The 20,558-nt window shown below is 40.8% G+C and overlaps 1 protein-coding gene across 2 annotated transcripts in view; it reads left to right on the top strand.

Annotated features, from left to right (window-relative positions):
- Positions 1 to 20,558, top strand: part of DNAlig3 (DNA ligase 3) — an 85,963-nt gene that overhangs the window by 38,330 nt on the left and 27,075 nt on the right. For both annotated transcript variants that reach the window (XM_083120795.1, XM_083120796.1), the window contains exons 11-13: positions 1,075 to 1,154; positions 1,629 to 1,716; positions 20,278 to 20,355. In XM_083120795.1, coding sequence (XP_082976921.1) covers positions 1,075 to 1,154; positions 1,629 to 1,716; positions 20,278 to 20,355 — 246 coding nt within the window. The remainder of the gene's footprint in view (positions 1 to 1,074; positions 1,155 to 1,628; positions 1,717 to 20,277; positions 20,356 to 20,558) is intronic.

Genomic DNA, 20,558 nt, shown 5'->3' with positions numbered 1-20,558 from the left:
TCCAAACATTTTTATAATCATGATTTTTGCTTTTGAACCTTGCGTTTTTCAATTACATATATAATTCGTTATATCCAGAATCCAGAAGTGGAATTGAGCTGCTTGTTCATTTTCAACTTTTTCTCTTGCAGACTCCAAAATGCACGTAAATTCCAGATGATCTGCAAAAGTCCCTGACTTCTGGATTCGGTTCTTGTGATTCCACTCCCAAAATAGATTCAGTTCAGAAAATTGTTTCTTTTGTTCTTATGATTCTCAGTCTTGTGCAACATTATGGTTCCTTCCAATTTCTGTAATAAATTTTCACTTTTATAATGATGACATTTCCCTGTTTTCCAGATGCATAGCAACCCTGAATGTGTTTTCTACAGTATATACAAACACTTTTTATAGAAAGAATAATACAGCTTTATCTGTACAGTGGACACAGAAGTTTTGTTACATTAGTTGCATTTGCAGAGCAAATGATTTTTGCTTTTGGTTTAGAAACTTTGATAACATAAACATATTCCAGCCATTGGCTCTGTACTTAGTGTGACATAAGCAGTTATACTATCAGGCTTTAATCTACCATGCCAGCCATGCAAAACTACAGATTTTTTTCTATGGGTTTACTTAAAGGACAAGGTTTACCAACAGCATATAAAGAACCTGGATGACCTGTATGCAGCAATCAATGAGGTGCATTTTCAGTGGACTTTTGACATGCTTCATGTGCAAAAGTGGAACTACCTTCAAGAATGATTTTGTGATCATCTTGTGGATAATAGAGATTGATTTTACTGGGTTTCTTTACCATGTTAATAATTACATTTAAATACTTTTACTGCCCATTAACTTTTAACCTTTGCCTAAAATAAAGCTAGTTGTGTCTTCTAACACTTATAATGCTACATACTGTACATGATCACAACAAATGGCCTGAATGAATACACAAGAGTACAATGTATCATTTGTGCTATCTATGTAGTCATTGTAAATCCTTTTGAAGGTATGAAATTTCAGATTTGTTTCTGCATGTAATATCAGCTGTATAAGTGCAAATTATTCACATCATTATTCTTTTTTTTTCAGAGAAGTGAATTTAAAGATGCCAACGTGTGTCTTTTCGTGTTTGACTGTCTTTACTACAATGGTGATGTACTACTTGACAGGTAGGTTGGAACCAAAACCCTTTATATACTTCCACATGATTCCTGATTTTAATGTGGCTAATGCTTATCATTGCTTTAGTATCATGTTAAGACTAGAATACCTAAATTAAATTAATGAGAAGTGCTAAAGTGACTAAGTAATAAATTAATGATGCATTGTATTTATTGTGGTCTTTCGTAATACCTCCGTGGTGACCTGCAGATTTCTTAAGAAGAAATAAAAAGAAATTCTCTGAATATAGTTAAAAATCAAATGCTTGTAATATCACTGTATGACGATTTCTTTGCATCATTATGTAACTCATCCTCTCCTCCCTCCAGCCTCACATACACATATTAATTGATAAGAACATAATCATTTTTCATTTTTCTCTTGTTTGTGCATGATAAACTCATGATTAGCTTTGAGTATTTATATTTAATTCAAAAGAATATTTTTTTTTATTATTAATTGCTTATATTTACTTCTCGAAGGCCAATCCAAGAAAGAAGAAAAATTCTGGGCAAAACTATGAAAGAAATTCCAAATCACATTATGTTTTCAGAAATGCAGGAAATTCATGTAAGTTCTATTTAATATTTGTTTCATGTAGAAAGAACATTAGAATGGACTATGCAAAATATTATATTAAAAAGGTTAAGTACATATAGGGAGACTGGTAAATCACTATCATTATTGGCATGATTCTAAATTATTCTTTCTTTCTCTCATCCTTGTGCTGCTTTTTTGGCTATAATAAATGTCTCATTCAAGTTACCTTTTACATTTTAAATAGATCTAAAGCACCGGCGGGTACAAGGGGGGGGGGTGTATGAGGGTTCGGCCGTACCCCCTGTTGTTTTGCGGATGTCGGGGCGACATGAAGGCAGAATGTAGCCAGATTTTATTTACTGAATACATCCTTTGGGGTAAACTTGTTCTTGTTCTTGTGCATATTTGTTGCTATGCAACTTCCACCTTGCGAAGTTCCGACTGAAACACTTTGGAGATATGCAAGAGGAAAAAATGCCAAAACATCGTTCCTTTTGTTTGCTGCTTCAATCAACTGCCAACAATCCCTTGTAGGATCCATTCTCACTTTTATGAATTAAATTGTGGGTGTTTATTTTTCCGTACACTGCTTCAGAACGTGGCAGGCAGTTGTTCAGAAGGGCTACTGGACGTTTTTGAATATTTTAATAATCCACAACAATAAGCGGCACAATAAACATTTTTTAAAAAATAGTTTGTAGTATTGCTTCCCTTCGGATACTCAATTGTGTTCTGGTAGTGAGTGAATCACATGCATTTGAAGAGTACGGTTTTAACAGGTTTTCCGTTTGAAAATGAGTACAGCAAAGAAAGAACTGTCAGGGGCAGACAATCGGAAAAGGCAGAGAGAACAGGAAAAGGCTATATTATGTCATGAATAATGTTCTGAAACATTCGAAATCAGGTGAATTATTGAAATCATTAAAAAAACAACCTACTTGTAGCGAATAATTTTTGTACCCTTTTCCCAAAGAGTATCATAGTGAAGAAAATTTTGCGATTCGAGTTTCGAAACTAGAGATATTGACACTTGAATTTTGGATAACATTAGTTATGTCAGGTTTAGTGTTGTTTTTGTCTTTGCTTCTCTCCTGGCTTTTTCTTTTGAAATCACAATAAAATATTTCTGCAAGAATTGGACATTTCTTGGTAAAACTACGTATAGTATTAGGTACTGCTAATAACAACAAAACTAAACCTGAGTTATTTAACCAATCCTTCGTCCATGAAGTTAAGTTATTGTGAGACACAGAGAACATGTAATATTTCGCCCCTGAGGAAAAAAGTTAACCAAATCACATTTATGAATTGGGGTTCACCAAAATCTCAAAAACTCACTTTTATTAATTGAGGTTCACCAAAACCTCAAAAAACTCACTTTCTCTCCACGTTCCGCGCCTTCATTCGTTGCGCTGACACAGCGTGATGAGTAAATAATGCATTTTCTCATCCTTGAAGGATGAATGCATCTTATCGTAATTTTCCAAGTCCCGGTCAAATGTTTATATATCGTGACCTTTGTAAACCTCTCTCTCGGGAACGATGTGCCACACACACACACGCGCGCGCGTGCCTGTATTGTGACGCAAGCAAACAAACAAATAATTTTTTTTATTTTTTTAAGATTCCTGGCCCCTAACCCCGCCAGGGTGCGTGGTGCCCAACCAAAAAGGTTCTAACGGCTGCGGTTAGATAACCACACCTCTGTAAAGTTTCACGTGTTTTTTTTTTTTTCTCAAACTTCCATGAAACTCTACAGAGGACCTCCGTAATGCATGCAACGTGTACTAACGACTCTAGTGTTATTTGATGTTTGTAATTTTTGATATAGAGTTTATTGTGAGATAGATAAAAAAATTATGTTTATTATAATATTTTCTTGATGAAGATGGGGAATGTGTGTGTTACAAAAACTAAAGTTGCATGCTTTTTTTCCTAGTGTGTGTGTGTGTGTGTGCTTGATGTTCGACAGCACCTGAAATGAGAAAGCAAAAAAAAAAATATTGTAACTGATTGTCTCGTGCTATAGTGATGAAAAAAAAAGACATTGTAACTAATAGTGCAAAAAAAAAAAAAAAAAACTGGTGAAATTGATATTGTAACTGATAACTGGTGAAATTCTTATTGTGCATATTATCATTGTGCTAGTACAAATTCTTATTGTAACTGATTGTGCAAAACTTCTTATCTACGTTGTGCAAGAAAAAATGCTAAACCTGTTAAAACTGCTCCGTGACCCTCTCGTTCTTCACGTCGTACGCGAAAGACTTCTCTGCAATCAGGATGACGCTGCACAGAGTATCGGCAGGCAGCGCGTCGTGGAACTCGCAGACGACCTTGATGTTGGTGCGATCGTTGACCACCACCTGCTTCCGCTTCGTCGTGTTGATGACGAACATCGGCCTGCGGATTTTGAATTCGCTGGGAGTGTAGTACACGTCCACGCTTCCCTCGGTCACGCGTTTGTAAGCCGTGTAAGCTTCGTAAAGTTTGAGGTAATCGTCTTTGGTCATGTCGAGGTTGTAATTCTCGCGCGGGAACACTTCGTTCCTACCGTTCTTCAGATAAACGTTCTTGATCTTGCAGTCGTCGAACTTGCTGGAATCTTTTTCCTGATTCTTATCGCGCCCGGTCTGAAAGAGCACTACGACGAAATCTGGCATGTCGAACTGTATGTTGTTGAACTGCGTCGTCACGTCGAATTCCATGTGACTTCCCGACCCAACTTCTGCACCACTGGTAACTGTGAAAGTGAATCGGCACCTGCGGACTCTTCAAGATCTCCGCTTTGTACTTGAGGGCGTAGTTCGTCTCGTATTCCACGATCGGCATTCTCAACTCCATGCTCCGGATGACGCACTTGGCTGCTTCGGGTAAAGTGTTGGCTATCGGCGTGCCGTCCGCGTTCAAGTTGGTGTATCGCATCAGTGCGTCGTTGTCGTTGGCCGCTCTTCGAAACGTGATCCTCAATCCTCCCTTCCACATGATCTCCTTGTAGTCCGAGAAGAATCCCGGCAGCAGACGCATGGGAAAGAGCACCGTGTGACTTCTCGTCGATATTTTGGTCCCCGCTTCGAATCCTCCCGCTTGATAGTACGCTGCGTCCGTTTTGGATAATTTCAACGTTCCCACTGCCGTCGACGTGATGCCTGGATAATCTATTCTGTCGATGACGGTGTTGTGTTTCCTCACCTCCACCTGCGAGAACAGGTGAGGCACGAAGTTGTCCACGAGTTTCAAATTTGCTTCTGCGGGAAACGCTTCTCCGCTTTCTTTCTTCACCACGTCGAATTGAAGGTAGAGGTCCGCTCTGTGAGGATGAACGAACCCGTCGCCTACGTCCACGTCGTATTCGATCTCCCTGTTCGCTTCGTTGAGATTTGCGAACGTGCGATGGTTCGGAGGGAAAGATTGCAATTCGTAACTTTCGATTTGCTCCATTTTTTTTTTCACTATGTATGGTTATTTATTATACGTTGATCTCCATGATGGCAGTGGTCGTTGCACCTGCGAAATCCACCACCTCTCCTTTCTCGTTCGTCACCACCAACTCTATGTCGTCTATGCGGTTGCGACATACTGGAAAATAGATCGGCGAAGATGGCGTGTAGATGATCGGTTCCATGAATTCGGAACTTGGTTTGAACGTGGCTATGATTCCCGTCTGCTTGTGACTTCCCAGCAACCCCCCCGTCCGAAGATTTCGTGATCATGCCTTCCGCCACGTTGCAGTGAACGTTCAGAGTCTCTATGGCCAAGAATTTAGGAATGTTTGCTGCCGTGTGCTTGATGCCAGCTTCGAGTTTTGTGTCGTTCTCGAAACCTAAAAGTTCTCCTAAGGTGCCCAGGTCCACGGTCCCCGTCGCGGATACGATTTCCACTCTGTGCGTGACCGAATTTTGAGAAAGGTACGTGCCTTTGGGTAAGTGAGCTTGCAAAGTAGAAAGATTGTATTGACCTGGTGTGACGACGATATGTTCGCTTCCGACGCTAATTTTGTTGTTGTGATGCGTGACGTTAGGTATGAGGTACATGCTGTAGAATGCACGTAAAGCTACGGATTTAGGATAGACGATGTCGTCGTGCAGCGTGAGTTTCAAGATCGAAGATTCGCTCGTGAGATGGAACACGCCCATCGTGGTGATGCTGTTTCAGGTTCCACAATGCTTTCTGGAAATCTTCCACCGATGGCTTATTTATTTTAGAGAGAAACGCGAGCATGGGGAGGCAGAGATGACCGCAGTTCTCGTCTCCGAAATTTTGAATGCGTTCGTCGTTGTAGTATATAGGATTGTTCGTTTTCAGATAATGAACTAAATTTGTAGGTGGAACACCTCCGAAAGAATCGAAAACGAATGCTTTGTTATTGTCATCATTTTTGTGGTAACATATCCAATGCGTGCCTGAATTTTCTTGACTGTCCAAGTTGACTACGCCACATTCTCTTCTTTTACCGGTTGAAGGTAACGAGTCGGACATGAAAACGCCTGTGAAGTGTTTGATTTGTAACGGTTCGATCAGAGATTCAATGTCTCGGTTGGTGAGTGCTGCTTCTTTTTTTTAAACTTTTTCATTATGCCCTTCCCCCCTTTCTTCTCCATGGCCAGATTATGACGTTTCTGTTCTTCCAACTCGGCCTTGTTCTTCTTCGAGTCGATGACGGTTTTCGCGATGGCGGCGCTTCCGCCGGCCAAACTTCCAACGGCCCCCAATGCTGCCAGGATGGCCGGGATGCTGAATATGAAACCTCCGATCTTTTGCTGTTTCCGCGAACGCTGCAAGCGTCTCAATTGAGGTGTGCTGAGAAGTAATTTCATTCCGTGTCCTTTGGTCAAGCAAGAACGTTTCTTCTCGCGTTGTTTCTTGGTGAGTAACCCATCGAGGGCACCTAGATTTTTTAGATTCGAATATGGTATTTGGTACACGACACCTTTGGGCTTCATGTTTTTTTTTTTTTTCACGGTATGTTATTTATATATATAAATGTTCTAAGATTTTTTTTTCAAGGTATGTGTTATTTATATCGTCTCACTCAAAACAACTGTGGCGGTGTGTTATTTATATATATGTATTCTGGGAAAGAAGAAAAGTTTTTGCTTCGCCTAATGCTATCATGTGGTTTACAAGATCGACAGTTTCAATGTTCGACGCGTACCAGTCTTCGGTAAATCTTCTTCTCCCCTGCCTCCACTCGTGCAGCTCGTCTAACCTATCGTCAATCTTTTTGTTTGCGGCTCGAAAGAGAGTCTCTGGAGATCGGAACATTTTTTTCATTCCGCTTATTTCTCGGAGGTGATCCATGAAAATCATTTTGCACGGTGAACGAAATTCTGGCGTTACTTTACACAAGTCTATGAGTTTAGTTACATCCCCGTCGAACGTGAACGTAAATATTTTGTGCAACACTTCGGGAGGAAGTTGACTTATACAAGTTGACATTTTTTTCTTGGTATGTTATTTATATATATATATTCCGGGGGTTGGGGTGTCTGTGATTAAACAAATTCTATTACGTGCTTCGTTTTCTTACCAAGAAGTTCCTTTGTCCCCTTGTACACGATTCGAGTTTTGTTCTCGATTAAAATAGATAGCTTCTCGTCGGATAACATGTTAGCGTATCGATCTGGTAAAAATAGACTGTATTGTCCGTTGAGCAACAAACGCACCTTGGGACCATACTGGGTAGAAACAATTGAACCGGAAGTTATCGTGTAAGGTTTGTCGACTTCCAATTCCTGAATTTTTACATACTCGACTGACAAATTGAGCATTTGTTTTAAAGCTTGGAGATCACTCATTTTTTCAGTCGTCATATCGAAGAGAAATTTCAGGGTGTGTGTTAGAGAATTTTAATTTTTCACAATGTGTGTTATTTATATATACCGAAGAATTTTTTTTTTGAGATCTCGTAGATTTTTTTTTCACGATGTGTGTTATTTATATATCAAGTTTTTTTTGACTTGTACATTTTTTTTGACAACTTTTTTTTTCTGACGGTAATAATTTTTCCACGTCAACTTTTTTTTTTTGATGAGACAAATTTTTTTTGACGATAAAAAATTTTTACGATAAGGCAACATTTTTTCTGACGGTAATAATTTTTCCACGTCAACTTTTTTGACGAGACAAATTTTTTTTGACGATAAAAAATTTTTACGATAAGGCAACTTTTTTTCTGACGGTAATAATTTTTCCACGTCAACTTTTTTTGACGATAAAAAATTTTTACGATAAGGCAACTTTTTTTCTGACGGTAATAATTTTTCCACGTCAACTTTTTTTGACGAGACATTTTTTGATAAAAAAATTTTTACGATAAGGCAACTTTTTTTCTGACGGTAATAATTTTTCCACGTCAACTTTTTTGACGAGACATTTTTTTTGACGATAACAAATTTTTACGATAAGGCATCTTTTTTTTTCTGACGATGTCCACGTCAACTTTTTTTTTTGACGATAAAAATTTTTTCCATGGCAATTATTTTTTTGGACATGTACATTTTTTTTGACGTATATTTTTTTTCTCATATTTTTTTTTTGACACGTACATTTTTTTTATATGTATATTATTATTTTTTTCACAGTGTGTGTAAGACGAAGAAAGCTCGTGCTTCGGAAAACGAGATGATGTGCGTTATAATATCTGCCATCTTCTGTTCAGACTTGCACCAATCGTCCGTGTCCATCTTTTCGTTTATTTTTTTCCCTGCGGCCGAAAGAAGTGTCGAGATCACCGCACCTCATGCCACTGATCTCCCGAAGATGGTCCTTGAGAACCATTTCACAAGGGATGCGAAATTCCGGCGTCGTTCTTGCTATGATTACAAGTTTCCCTACATCCTCACAATCTCCGTTTACTGCGTGTTTAAATATTTTAGATAGTAGCTCGGGCGGCAAATCAGTTATACAAGACATGTTGTTATTATTTTTTTTTTTACTGTATGTTATTTATATACCCCACCCAAGTTTTTGTTTCGTGCTCATGGCGATGGTGGTGCCCAGTGCGGCAACTCTTTCACCCAGCGAAGCGTCTCTGCTGACGAATCTTTCGAAAGCGGCATGCTCTAACTTTCTGTCTGCTTCGTGACGTGCATCCAGATCCGTCTGCGTGGTGTTGTAGGCGATGTCGTGATCTTTGCATGCGGCGTCCAACGGATTCACACCCTTGTCTCCTCTATCCAATCTTTTCTCGAGTTTGGTACCCGGTCCGCAGTACTGGTAGCCGGGTAAATGCATCTCGAAAGGTAACTTGTTGATGATGTCGTTCACGAGTCCCTTTCCTTCGGCCACGTTCCAGAATCTCGGAGGCAGCGTGTTGATAATTTTAATGAGGTAACCTATGCCCTTGTCGTCGTTCACGATGAAGTTGGAAAGTTTTGTGCTGATCATGTCCACGATGCCAACCTTCTCGTTGTAGAAATTACGATTGCCTGCATTCTCTTCGCCGGCTATCACCAACAACCTGTCTATGAGCTTGCGCACGTCGTCCACCCAAACGAATTCTTTGGGCAGGGTGTTGTAGAGTTTGACGCCGCTGCCTGTTTTGACCTGGTTCCATATCGGCTTGATGAGGTTCTTGTATTTTTCGCCGCTGCTGGATTTGACGCGATTCTGCGTAGCGTCGTTGTTTTGGTACAAGGCATCCGTCATGATCAAAATTTCCTTGTAACTTTGGTAATCTTCGTCGGTGTAATCTTTCGGCTGCTTTTTGGCAACGAGTTCCCACAGTCCCACCGTACCCGGATACCTGGTCCAACTATCCTTATCGCCTAAATTAACTTTAATGTCGTTGCCTTCGAAGGTCACCTTCGATTTTCCAATCTTCCAAACCACACCGCCGCCTTCGTTGCTCTCCATGCTCGGATACAATCCGAACACTTCGTCCTTGTCGAACTTCCCCGTGCTCAGGTAGTCTCGTGCCAAAGGTCCCAACTCGATCTTATCCGAAGACGACGACGTGCTACCTATGGCTCGACGTCGTGCCGGTACGTCCTTCAGTTCGAACGGCGTCGAAGGAATGCTCGAAATGGGCGTGGGTACGGTGTAACTTTTAGCTGCGAGCGGTACGAGTTCGTTGATCAAATTTTTATTTTGTTCCGTGACACTTTTAATTTCTTTACCTAGACCGCTGATGGCGTCGATCACAGGTTGATCTTGACGTTTCTTCTCTTCGTAGAATCCGCGATTCTCGGATTTCCAACCTTTGAAGCGTTTCGCGAGGTAATCGCGAAGCTTAAGATTTTCGTCTTCGATTTTTCGTTTCGTCATAACGTTATTTTATACACGTCGTTTCTCACAACGTTGCAACGTTTAGAAAGTCGTTGATTTTGTTTCTGTATTTTCCGTCGTTGGGTTTCCTCGTCATGTCGATCGTCGCGAATCCGAAATCGTCACTGTTCCAGCAAGAAGAGCAGCAGCGTTCCGAAAATTGATTGTAGTTCATGTCTCCGCCTACGTAGTCATCGTACGCGTGCTTGAGGTTGGTGTGATCTTGACGAAACAAACATATGAAATTAGCGTTGTCGCGTAGTAACTGTTTTGGAATTTTGGAAAACGTTTGAGCTAGGTAGAAGCAATCCATTCCTTTGTGACGACCTTGCGTGAAAAAGTTGCGAATTTCATTTTGATTTTCCAGGATGACGTCGTCGAACACAACGACCGAATTTTCACGACAATCGTCGAGTGGTTTTATTTCCGAAGCGAACGTCGCAATGTCCAGACCATCGTACAGTTTCATCAGTTGCTGGTATTTGGATTGCTCCAAACTTTTCGAGAACACGTACAGGTGTCTGTTCTTCCAATCTAACCAATTGGGTGCGAGGAGAAAATTGTCCACGAGCAGTGTCGTTTTCCCACACCCCGAAGGACCTACGATCAGACAGCGGATGCTGTCGGGAAGCAACTCGCCGTTCTTTTTTTTTTCTCGTTTGACTTTCCAAATCCGGTAGACGTTTCACAACGTTCCACGTACTCACAAGATCACCTCGTTCGCGTCGATCCAACTCTTTTCCGGAAGTCCCAGCCATTTCACCAAAAGTTTGTCACCTTTCCTACGCAATACTTTCTCGATGAGGTACGTGTCGGGGTGTTTCGTTTTAGAGAGTTCCTCTTCGTAAAATCTTCCTTTCAAAATCTCGCCGCTACTATCTTTTATTATATACGTGTGTCGGTTTCCGGGTAAAACTCGAACCACCGTAAAAAGTTCCGTGCTCCAATTTTTTGTGAATCCCTTCTCGAAGGTGCGTTTGAATTTGCTGATCCTCACCTGGTCTCCAATTTTGAATTTTGATTTCTTAGTAGTCGTGGGAGTGTACTTTGGACAGTAAACGGTAGAAATTAAACGCTGCTCGTCAGACTTGGTAACGTCAGCTGGCTTCATGCCTATCGTTCTGTGTACCGTATCATTATAGGTGTCGACGAGTTCCGGCAGGATGTCGACCCATTTGTAATTTCCCCGAAGCGTGAATCGTTTCCACATGTGCGATTTCAGAGTTCGATTAAATCTTTCCACGATGTGACTGAAGGTCGAATAATGTCGAATGTCATGTTTTTGAGTAAACTTTTGGAATACGGCGTTGTAAAATTCTTTACCGTTGTCGGTTTGCAGAAACCGTGGTCGTCTGTTGCTTTCGCGAAAAATTAATTTGAATGCTTCCGTGACGCATGTTCCCGTTTTGGCTTTCAAAGGTAGAGCCCATGCGAATTTCGAAAACGTGTCTATGACGGTGAGGAGGTACTTGTTGCCCTTGTTCAATTTATGTACGTTTTTTAACTTGCCGCTACTCATCTCGACGAGGTCACTTTGCCAGAGGTCGTCGATGCCCTTGGTTACCACAGCCAAACGTTCGAAGTTACGGCGTGCAGGTTTATGCAATTCTTCGACGATGGCTTGCCTAGACATTTTTTTTTTTTAGAGATTACGTTTGAAGAGAAGCACCAGCGTGATGGGATTCAAAGAGGGTGGCACCTCACTTGTCTCCTGCAAAGCAATCAAATCGCTCCTCAACTTTTTGACACGAATATCCAGCATGAGAATCTCTTCTGCGTGGTCTACACGCTTGGTGTTGCCGAAAATGTCGTTAGGCATTTTTGTTAACGGTTATTTATAATAGGATAGACGATTCGTAATTCTACGAAGAGAGGAACGAGTTTGTCGTAATCTCCTAGGAGTTCCACGTATAAACAATCTCCTGCAGAAACATCGTACGCCATGTTAGAAAGCACCTTGTCGTGCTTCATTCGAAAAATGTTCTTGCCGGTAGAAATTTTGATTTTTCGCCCTTCGTTCTCCGGATTCACGGTGATCCGAAGTTTCCCGTCGATCGGAATTTCGTAGAAATGTAAATTGTTATTGAACACGTAAAAGGTTTTACCCACATCCTCGTCCAATTTTGTCCAAATGCTGTTGAGGTGAATGATCAGTAGACTGTTGAGTTTAGATAACACGGAAGGTAAGAGGTTATTGGAATTTGGTGGTGCAGTTTCCATGATGGTTTGCTTTCTGTATCCGAACAAGTTCATAGGCATGCTGGTTATTTAAGGATACGGTCAAAGTTTTTTGTAATGACAGTCAAAGTGGGTTTTTTTTTTGTTTGTTTTTTTGTAATGACTAACAAAATGATTTTTTTTGTTTTGTTTTTATGAATCTTCTGTTGAAGATGGGCATATGTTGCAGGTTTTGCTTTCTGCTAAGCGATAGTGCCCCCACGGCAGTGTGTGAATTCCGCACTTCAGGATGCACCTCTTATCATCGTGCGCATCCAAAGCAATCTTCCTGACAATGTTGGTTGTCAATTTATGGTTGACGCTCTGGATTCGATACTCTTTTCGTAGAACAGGTGAGCGAGTTTTCAGGCATTCAACATAATCTTCGAATGCGAGATGCTTTTGTACAACCTGCCTACCTACACCCTTGGCCTTCTTGGTGACACCCCTCGGCCCGAATTGCATAGGCTTTGGACCTAAGTCCAGCAAACTCAAGAATAACATCCCCATCCTTCTCGTCCTTGAGTTTACCGGGCACTTTTTTGTTTCGGGGCAGGATGCCGTACTGGTTCAGTTGGGGATAGCCTGATGTGTCGAAAAGCTCGATGAAAGGTGGAATCGACGCTATATCCTTATATGCATCAACTGTGCGAACATGGTAGACCAAGCTGTCCGTATCTGTATAAAATTCCACGATCATAATGTTTGCACAGTGTACCATAATGTGTCTCAAACATATGCAACTTGCTCAAGTCCAGAATCGTGGCACCAACATAGATTGGCTTGTTTAGGTGCACCACAGGTTTATCCATGTGGACCACAGCCAACTGCTCATTATAAATAGTCCTTGATTTAAACAACGGGCTTGCAATCAGCTTACGACATCGCTTCGCATTGGTAACCAGCCTAACGTCCACACGATTTCTCACGTTCTCCATCGTTTTACCGAACACAGCATTGTTCATCAGCTTGAAGAAGTTTTTGTCAAGCTCCGAGGTTGCAGCGATGCGGTGTTCGGTATTGGCTTTGATGTAGGGTACTAACCAGTTACTGTGCTCGAACCTGAGGATGCGATGAATTTTACCAATTGTAACACCTTGCCTCATCAACCAAGCAAGATTCAGGTAATGTAGCACATACCTCTCTTTGGGCTCAACATCCATGATGAGCTTGGGTTGATTCGAGTTAGGTAAACGCTTAAATTCTGGAGCAGGTGGTAACTCGCTGAATACATCATGGAGCTTCTCGGGGAATTTAATGTCCACCTCGGCAAAAAATCCGTATGTACTATCTTCGAAATTTTTCATGTCGAAATCCGAAGGATTAACCCACTCGAATCCCTTGTACGGAAGTTGCTGCATCATGGAAAATCCATACAGGTTGTTTACATCTGTGTGGAGGATGTAGCTTGTTGTTTTAGAGGGATCGTAACCGGTGGCCATGTATTGATTGTTAGCACGTGCATAGCGTTGCGTCACCTGGACCATACCGCCTCGGATGCCTCGTTCCAAAAAAAGTAACTTTTCCACATCGTTAAGAAGCTGGAGTTTAATCCTGGTCATAAGCAGCATGGCCGACCATGCCAGTCCGGGGAGGCTGTAGAAGTAGGCAGGGTCTAGGTGGTAGATGTTTATTGCTGTCGCGCGAAACGCCTGCAAAACGTCCGCGAGAATGGTCACGTCAAGCTTTAAATATGCGTCGTGATAATCCCCAAAATTTCGACAACCTAACTCTTTCCACATGGACTGGGCGTGCTGGTATTCCTCATTTGTTATGTTAGAGCCTCTCAGCCGACTGTAGAATTTATCCTGTGGAGGGAGCGATGTTTCCTTGAACTTGTCGGGGTCCGTTACGTACTCGTAGGGGTAGACCCCCTTACGTCTGATGAGCCCAACATCCAAGTTTGGAAAACTCGCTGCAGTGATAGTCAGCTGCTCGTCCCTAAGCTTGCCTGCAAGAGCATCAAGGCTTGCATGGAGGAAACGCAGCGAGTCAAGAAACCGAAGCTCGATAGTTGCTTCCAATTCGGGGATAGACACCCACTTACTCACGCTAATGTAGCGCTCCTCGTTCTGTGCTAAGACCCTGATACGACTATCATCGTAGCCGAGATGGGGTACAAAGTGATGAAAATCGTATCCCGAGCCGTTGTGAAAGAACCTTGTGAACGTTGAACGTTGTGAACCTAACCTAACCGATGTAGCTACCAGTACCATAATGGTCGTGGTGGTGCACTTTACTGTTATCGTCGGTGAAGACCAAGTTGCAAACAGGGCAGTTGGTTGCCTCCTCGTGCCTACGCTTATTCTTAGGAGAAAGTCGTCGCATGCGCTTGGGGGACAGCAACACCTTTCCTATCTTTTGGGCCTCCTCTACCATCCTCTGCAAGAAGTGCTTGACCGGGTCGGGACCGCGATAGACATACGGCTCGGGGGCAACACGTTGGTCTCGCCGCACCACAACGTAGGCGTAACTCGAGGCCTCGTGGAGTTGGTAAGGGGTGGTGGAAGAAACTTCTGGATCGGGATAGCAGGTGGAGAGGGGTTCGAGGAAGGCTTCGAAGTCCGCTACAATGATGGCAGGATGCTTTGCCATGGCGCTGTGCATGCTAAATTTTTCTGTCGCACCAGGATTGGGTAGAATAGTTCGTGCAGGTTTGTTGGTACTGCAGTATAGCATGTGGCGAGCGAGCTTTTCGGCAGCGATGTTTTCTCCTTGTAAGCTCTGGTGTTTTTGTTGTCGGTTGTCAAAAGTGGCCAGACACCTTCGACAAACTTCTATGCTACCATCATGCTTGCTTTTTTGACTCGACACCAACCGGGAGAGCGAGCGAATGAGGGTGTAGTGGTGTGTCTCGTTCTTGATGAGCAGGAGGTTGATTTCTCGTGCCTCGTTGTTGTTGCTCACGTTGCTCACCCGGATGGGGTGGACCTCATTTTTGTTCTCGGTGAGACCGTAAACGTTTATGGCTAATTGTAAGTTTGAGGCACGTGCCTCAAACTTGCCAACATCCGAAAGCACCACCGGGTAGTCGATTCCCACCATTGCATCCTCCAACTCCGACTCGTACTGCATGTAGTGGCCAACGCGATGCGGATGTTTTTTCCAGTCGACGGGATGCAACGCTGCCAGCACCGACCAGACGAAGCACTTGTTATCCCTGTTCTGAATATTCAGAACAGCCTTCTTTGCTGCAACATCTGGTGGTAGAGGGACGTAACTAGACCCGGACATTGGTGCAAACTGACTAAAAGTAACACACAATTTATGGGGTTCTCCGCACAGCGAACCGCCCGAGCCTGTGGCCTCGTGCTCCTCCTGTTTAACCAGCAGCTCCTCGGCAAACTTGTCGTAAATTTCCCCAATGCTGTCACCATCCGCCAGATGCAGTGTTTTTGCTTTCGTTGCATGAAAGAAAGTGTATCTTTCATCAGTCGGTTTCTTGTATGTGCAACATAGCGTACCGTAGAATTTAGTGGAGGAGTGCGTAGCCAGTGCATTACTAAGAATAGAAACTATCTCTACTCGCTTCTCCTCTAAAAAGCTACGAACATCGCAAGAGCCGTCCGACAATCGGACATAATCTTCTAATATTCCTCCGAAAGCAGACCGGTCTGCTTTCATCGCAGGCTTGACGCGTTTGGCGGGTGGTGGCGAGTCGGCATTCGCTTTTCTCTTGGTCGACGATTGTGGGGCAGGTGCTCCGACGACTTTGCATGTTGTTATGTGCTTTTTTAAATAATTAATAGTAATATGTTTGTCGCACCTGGGACATGGTTTTGTAGCGGTCACATGCTTACCAGGTACGCAAGTACGACAGTGCCTTTGGAAATGTTTAGTTGAAACACCAGTTTCACACGTGGGGCAAATTTTCACAGATTGCATCTTGTTGAAAATATTTGCGGGTATGTTTAGTGGAGTGTCACAAAAATAAATGCTTTTACAATAAAAAAATCTTGGAAGGCTAATTCGCAATAGTGAAAATATTTGTGGGGGTATGTTATTTTATATATATAGTAGAGTGCCACAAAATAAATACTTTTGCAATAAAAAAGAAAAACTTGGAAGGCTAATTCGCAATAGTGAAAATATTTGTGGGGGTATGTTATTTTATATATATAGTAGAGTGCCACAAAATAAATGCTGTGCAATAATTCACGATGGTGCTGGGTTTGGTGGGAGTGTGCTATTTATGTATATGCCACTTCTTGCTTCTTAATGAATCCTGTAAATAATTGAAAAAAAAATAATTAAGATTGTGTATAGAAAACACAAAAATATTATGTGTACATAATTCTACCAAACAATCTTTTTTTTTCTAACCCTCAGCCCTCTTGGCGTATGAAGTATAAATCATAATTTCAGAAAAAAAAAAACAGTTATTTTCCGGTCGCCATTTTTGAAATCAAACCATAAGCATTATTTATGTTTATAGTATTCGTCGAGCAATAGCAGATAGAGCAAGAATCGTTTTCCTACAACCCATAGTTGATGAATTACAAATTATTTTAGAAATTACATCTTGAAATTTTAATCCAAAAATAACTCAAAAACAGCAGGCACTAGTCATCATCCCTCCAATAGGTTGTAGAGTACTTCTAATTTTGTATCGAATGCTATTAAAATTTTCGAATTAGGGTAAAAACTAAGCATGCAAATCAAGTTTCTCAAAAAATAAAAAATTGTCTGTATTTCCGAAACTTCGAGGAGGTGGAATCGATTTTATTTGCTAGTCGAATAGTTCTCGTCGAATCCTATCCAACAAACCTAAAATCATCATCCTAGCTCAATTAGGAGCCGAGAAAATCAATGTCTTGGAAAACGTCTTAAGATTTTTGTCTCAAGAAAATTTTCTTGAGATACCTGAAGTCGACTTTCTTAAAGATTAAGATATTTGTCTTAAGACGTTTTCCAAGACATTGATTTTCTTGGCTCCTATGGGACCTAGAACCATGTAACTTTGGTCTATGTATATACCAGTACTTGCCCGACCCTGTGGCCGAGTGGTTAGCACATCGCGCTGCGACGCCAAGGGTCCCGGGTTCGAATCCCGGTCGGGCTTGGTTGTTTGTGAATGTCCATTTTCATCACTCATCCCCAATCTTCGCAAATTAGCTAAGAGGTACAAAACGCGAAGTAAAATAAACTAAATCAATCATTAAGTTCCGTGTTGCAATCATGAAATTAAATTTTAATTAACTTTTTTTTTTCTATCCATCTCTCTCAAATCTATATAGCCTGTTCATATTTGGCACGTCGGCCATTTTGTTTACGTAGCAAAAAAAAAATCTCAAGCCATTTTTTTTTGCGAATGCTCGCTGTGACCACAAGCATAATTGGATATAGTTGTCAGATTTTATTTAATTTGAGGTTTAATATCAATAAGCGTGCATAAAAACTAAATATTTTAAATAAATAAGATTCGAATAACTATGTACTTCCACTAGCCTTTGCGATGGCGCAGCGGTAGTGTCGTTGCCTTGTAATCAAGAGATCTCGGGTTCGATACCCGGTGGAGGCACAAGTGGTTCTTGAAACTGTAGGTCCAGTCCCGATTAGCCTTACTGTGCATAAAGTGGACTTAAAACATCAAATCAATCAGTACTTCCACTAGCTTCTGCGATGGCGCAGCGATAACGTTGTTGTCTTGTAATCAAGGGTTCGATACCCGGTGGAGGCACAAGTGGTTCTTGAAACTGTAGGTCCAGTCCCGATTAGCCTTACTGTGCATAAAATAGACTTAAAAAACACCAACTCAATCAATCAATCAGTACTTCCACTAGATATCAAACACACGCAACTCTCCTCCATTTTTTCTTGCCTTCCTCTAACAATTTAACACATTTATTTTTTTGAAATATGCCCCGCACACATATTTCCTACCTACCAACAACGGCACACAGAAGAAAAAAGATATTCCAGCTACCAAGATGCATGCTTCAAATATATAAAAGCAGAGAGAGACATGAAACACCTTCTATATTCTCTCTCTTTTTGCATGTTTTGTGAGTATATTTTCTTCCACAATACATAAGAGCTGTTTGGCTTTTCAGGAAGTTACCTTCCTTCCACAATCTCTTATATCTGTTAGGCTAGTTTCAAGAATCAACTCACAAAAGCAATGCCATACTTATAAATCAAAGCCAACTCATGCAAGCTAAGAAACAAAGTTACTTACTTTTGGAAAATCCTGCGGAAATGCTCTTCACTGACGTTCAAAATGAAATAGAACTTTCTACACTAGCGCTTTAAGTTTTATACGGTTTTCTAATGAGGTCAAAAGTGAAATGTTAGCCAACGCAACGTGGACCAATAGAAATCCGAGACAATCTTCTCTAGAAAATTCTTCCCCTACATTTCAGCCACATCATTTTGCGAGTTCGAAAATTCACAAGTTAATGCATCGCATCGCATCACTGCTACCAATGCTGTTAACTGACGTCACTATTTCTCAACAGTTGCCAGAGCTGATGTTAACAACCTGCTGCAACCTAAGCATCATGTGTATTGAAATGTAAACAAAACAAATTGTATACGTCAGTAGGGAATTCCATCGTTCGGCTATTGAAAAAAAAAAACCCAGGAAGTATAACTTCCGTCGTCCCAAGGCCTACGTATTTGTTGAATTTGTGTCATTGTGTCAACGTTGATAGCACACGCAGAGAGAGGGAACAAAATTGTCATTTTTCTAGATATCCACAGGCAAAAGCGTAATTTTTTGTTTCAAATACGATATGACAGTCGCTTTTCGATACCGAAAAACTAAATACAATAAGTATGTATATATATATATTTACAATATTAATGTTTATTTAACAATATCTACCTATGAATTTGCCTCGAACAAAAACATGTTATAGAAAAACATTTTTCCAGCCGTAAGTTCAAAAAATTTTGGCCACTCTCTTCCCCCTAAATCGCATTACATACATGTGGAAAAAAAAACAATTATTATTTGTTTTGTATGCTTGCGTCACAATACGGAAATAATGAGAGGCACGCGCGCGCGTGTGTGTGTGTGGCACATCGTTCCCGAGAGAGAGGTTTACAAAGGTCACGATATATAAACATTTGACCGGGACTTGGAAAATTACGATAAGATGCATTCATCCTTCAAGGATGAGAAAATGCATTATTTACTCATCACGCTGTGTCAGCGCAACGAATGAAGGCGCGGAACGTGGAGAGAAAGTGAGTTTTTTGAGGTTTTGGTGAACCTCAATTAATAAAAGTGAGTTTTTGAGATTTTGGTGAACCCCAATTCATAAAAGTGAGATTTTGATGTTTTGGTGCTGTTTTCTTCGCTGCGAAACATCGTCAGCGCAATAAATGAGGCGCGGAACGTGGAGAGAAAGTGAGTTTTTGAGGTTTTTTTGAGCCCCACTTTCGGGCGTTGAACTGTCCATTTGGGTCTACTTATGCCCTTACACTTCCCATAGATTCTGATGTTGATACAGAATATTTTAGCATTTTCGCTTTCAGAATTGATACGAAAGTTAATATGTAAGAATTATATTGCAGCTGTACAATTGCAGTCTGCCAGAGTTTTTCTAAAAAAAAATTAATAGGCTCACATATGAGATCAAGAACATTAAAATGAATTTTAATTATGATATCCAATTGAGCCACACAATATTGATGGAGAATTAAAGAACATTGTGTATTTTTCATAACTAGTATAGTACTTGAACTTTGCAAAGTGTTGGTTGGTATTTTGTACTGCACTGAGCTGATACCGATCGGGAAGTATCAGTTTGAATTTAATCAATCAATTAATGTGTAAATATTCTGAACAACTTTAAATTATTATGCTGTGAAAGTATTGATGATGGTGGAAATCGTTAAGAGTATCAACATCAGTATTATTTAAAGTGGTATTGGCTCAGTCCTAATTTTGTATAGCATGTAAAATAACCTAATCATGGAAAATATTGGGTGGTATGGATAATTACACTTAACCAATTATTTTTAGTACTGATAGAACTGATATTTGCCGAACCCCATATGCAAGTCTTAATCTTAGCCATAATTTTAAGATAATATTTTATTTTTGCTTTAATTTACAGTAAAACTTTCATTCTTCATTTCTGTAATATATTTTTTCAGGACCCAAAAGATCTTCAAGAAATGATTAACAAGGTATTCAAGCATGGCCTGGAGGGATTGGTGTTGAAAAATTTAAAGGTAATTTGAATATGGAAGAAGAAAAGTACTAGATTAAGATGTTAATGCAAACTTTGCAACTCTTTGTTATTTTAGGAACAATCAATCTTTAGTGGATGTGAAAATTCTTATACATAAAGTAATTTTTAAAATCTTTTTACTCCCTAAATAAGTAGTACATCACTAAGTGTAGATAAACTCATTGCATGATAAGTTGTTTCTAC

Source organism: Lepisma saccharinum, chromosome 4 (genome assembly GCF_977018435.1).
Source record: "Lepisma saccharinum chromosome 4, izLepSacc3.1, whole genome shotgun sequence".
Lineage (NCBI taxonomy): Eukaryota > Metazoa > Arthropoda > Insecta > Zygentoma > Lepismatidae > Lepisma > Lepisma saccharinum.
The sequence above is the reverse complement of the archived record's forward strand: the minus strand, read 5'-3'. Positions and strand labels throughout refer to the sequence as shown.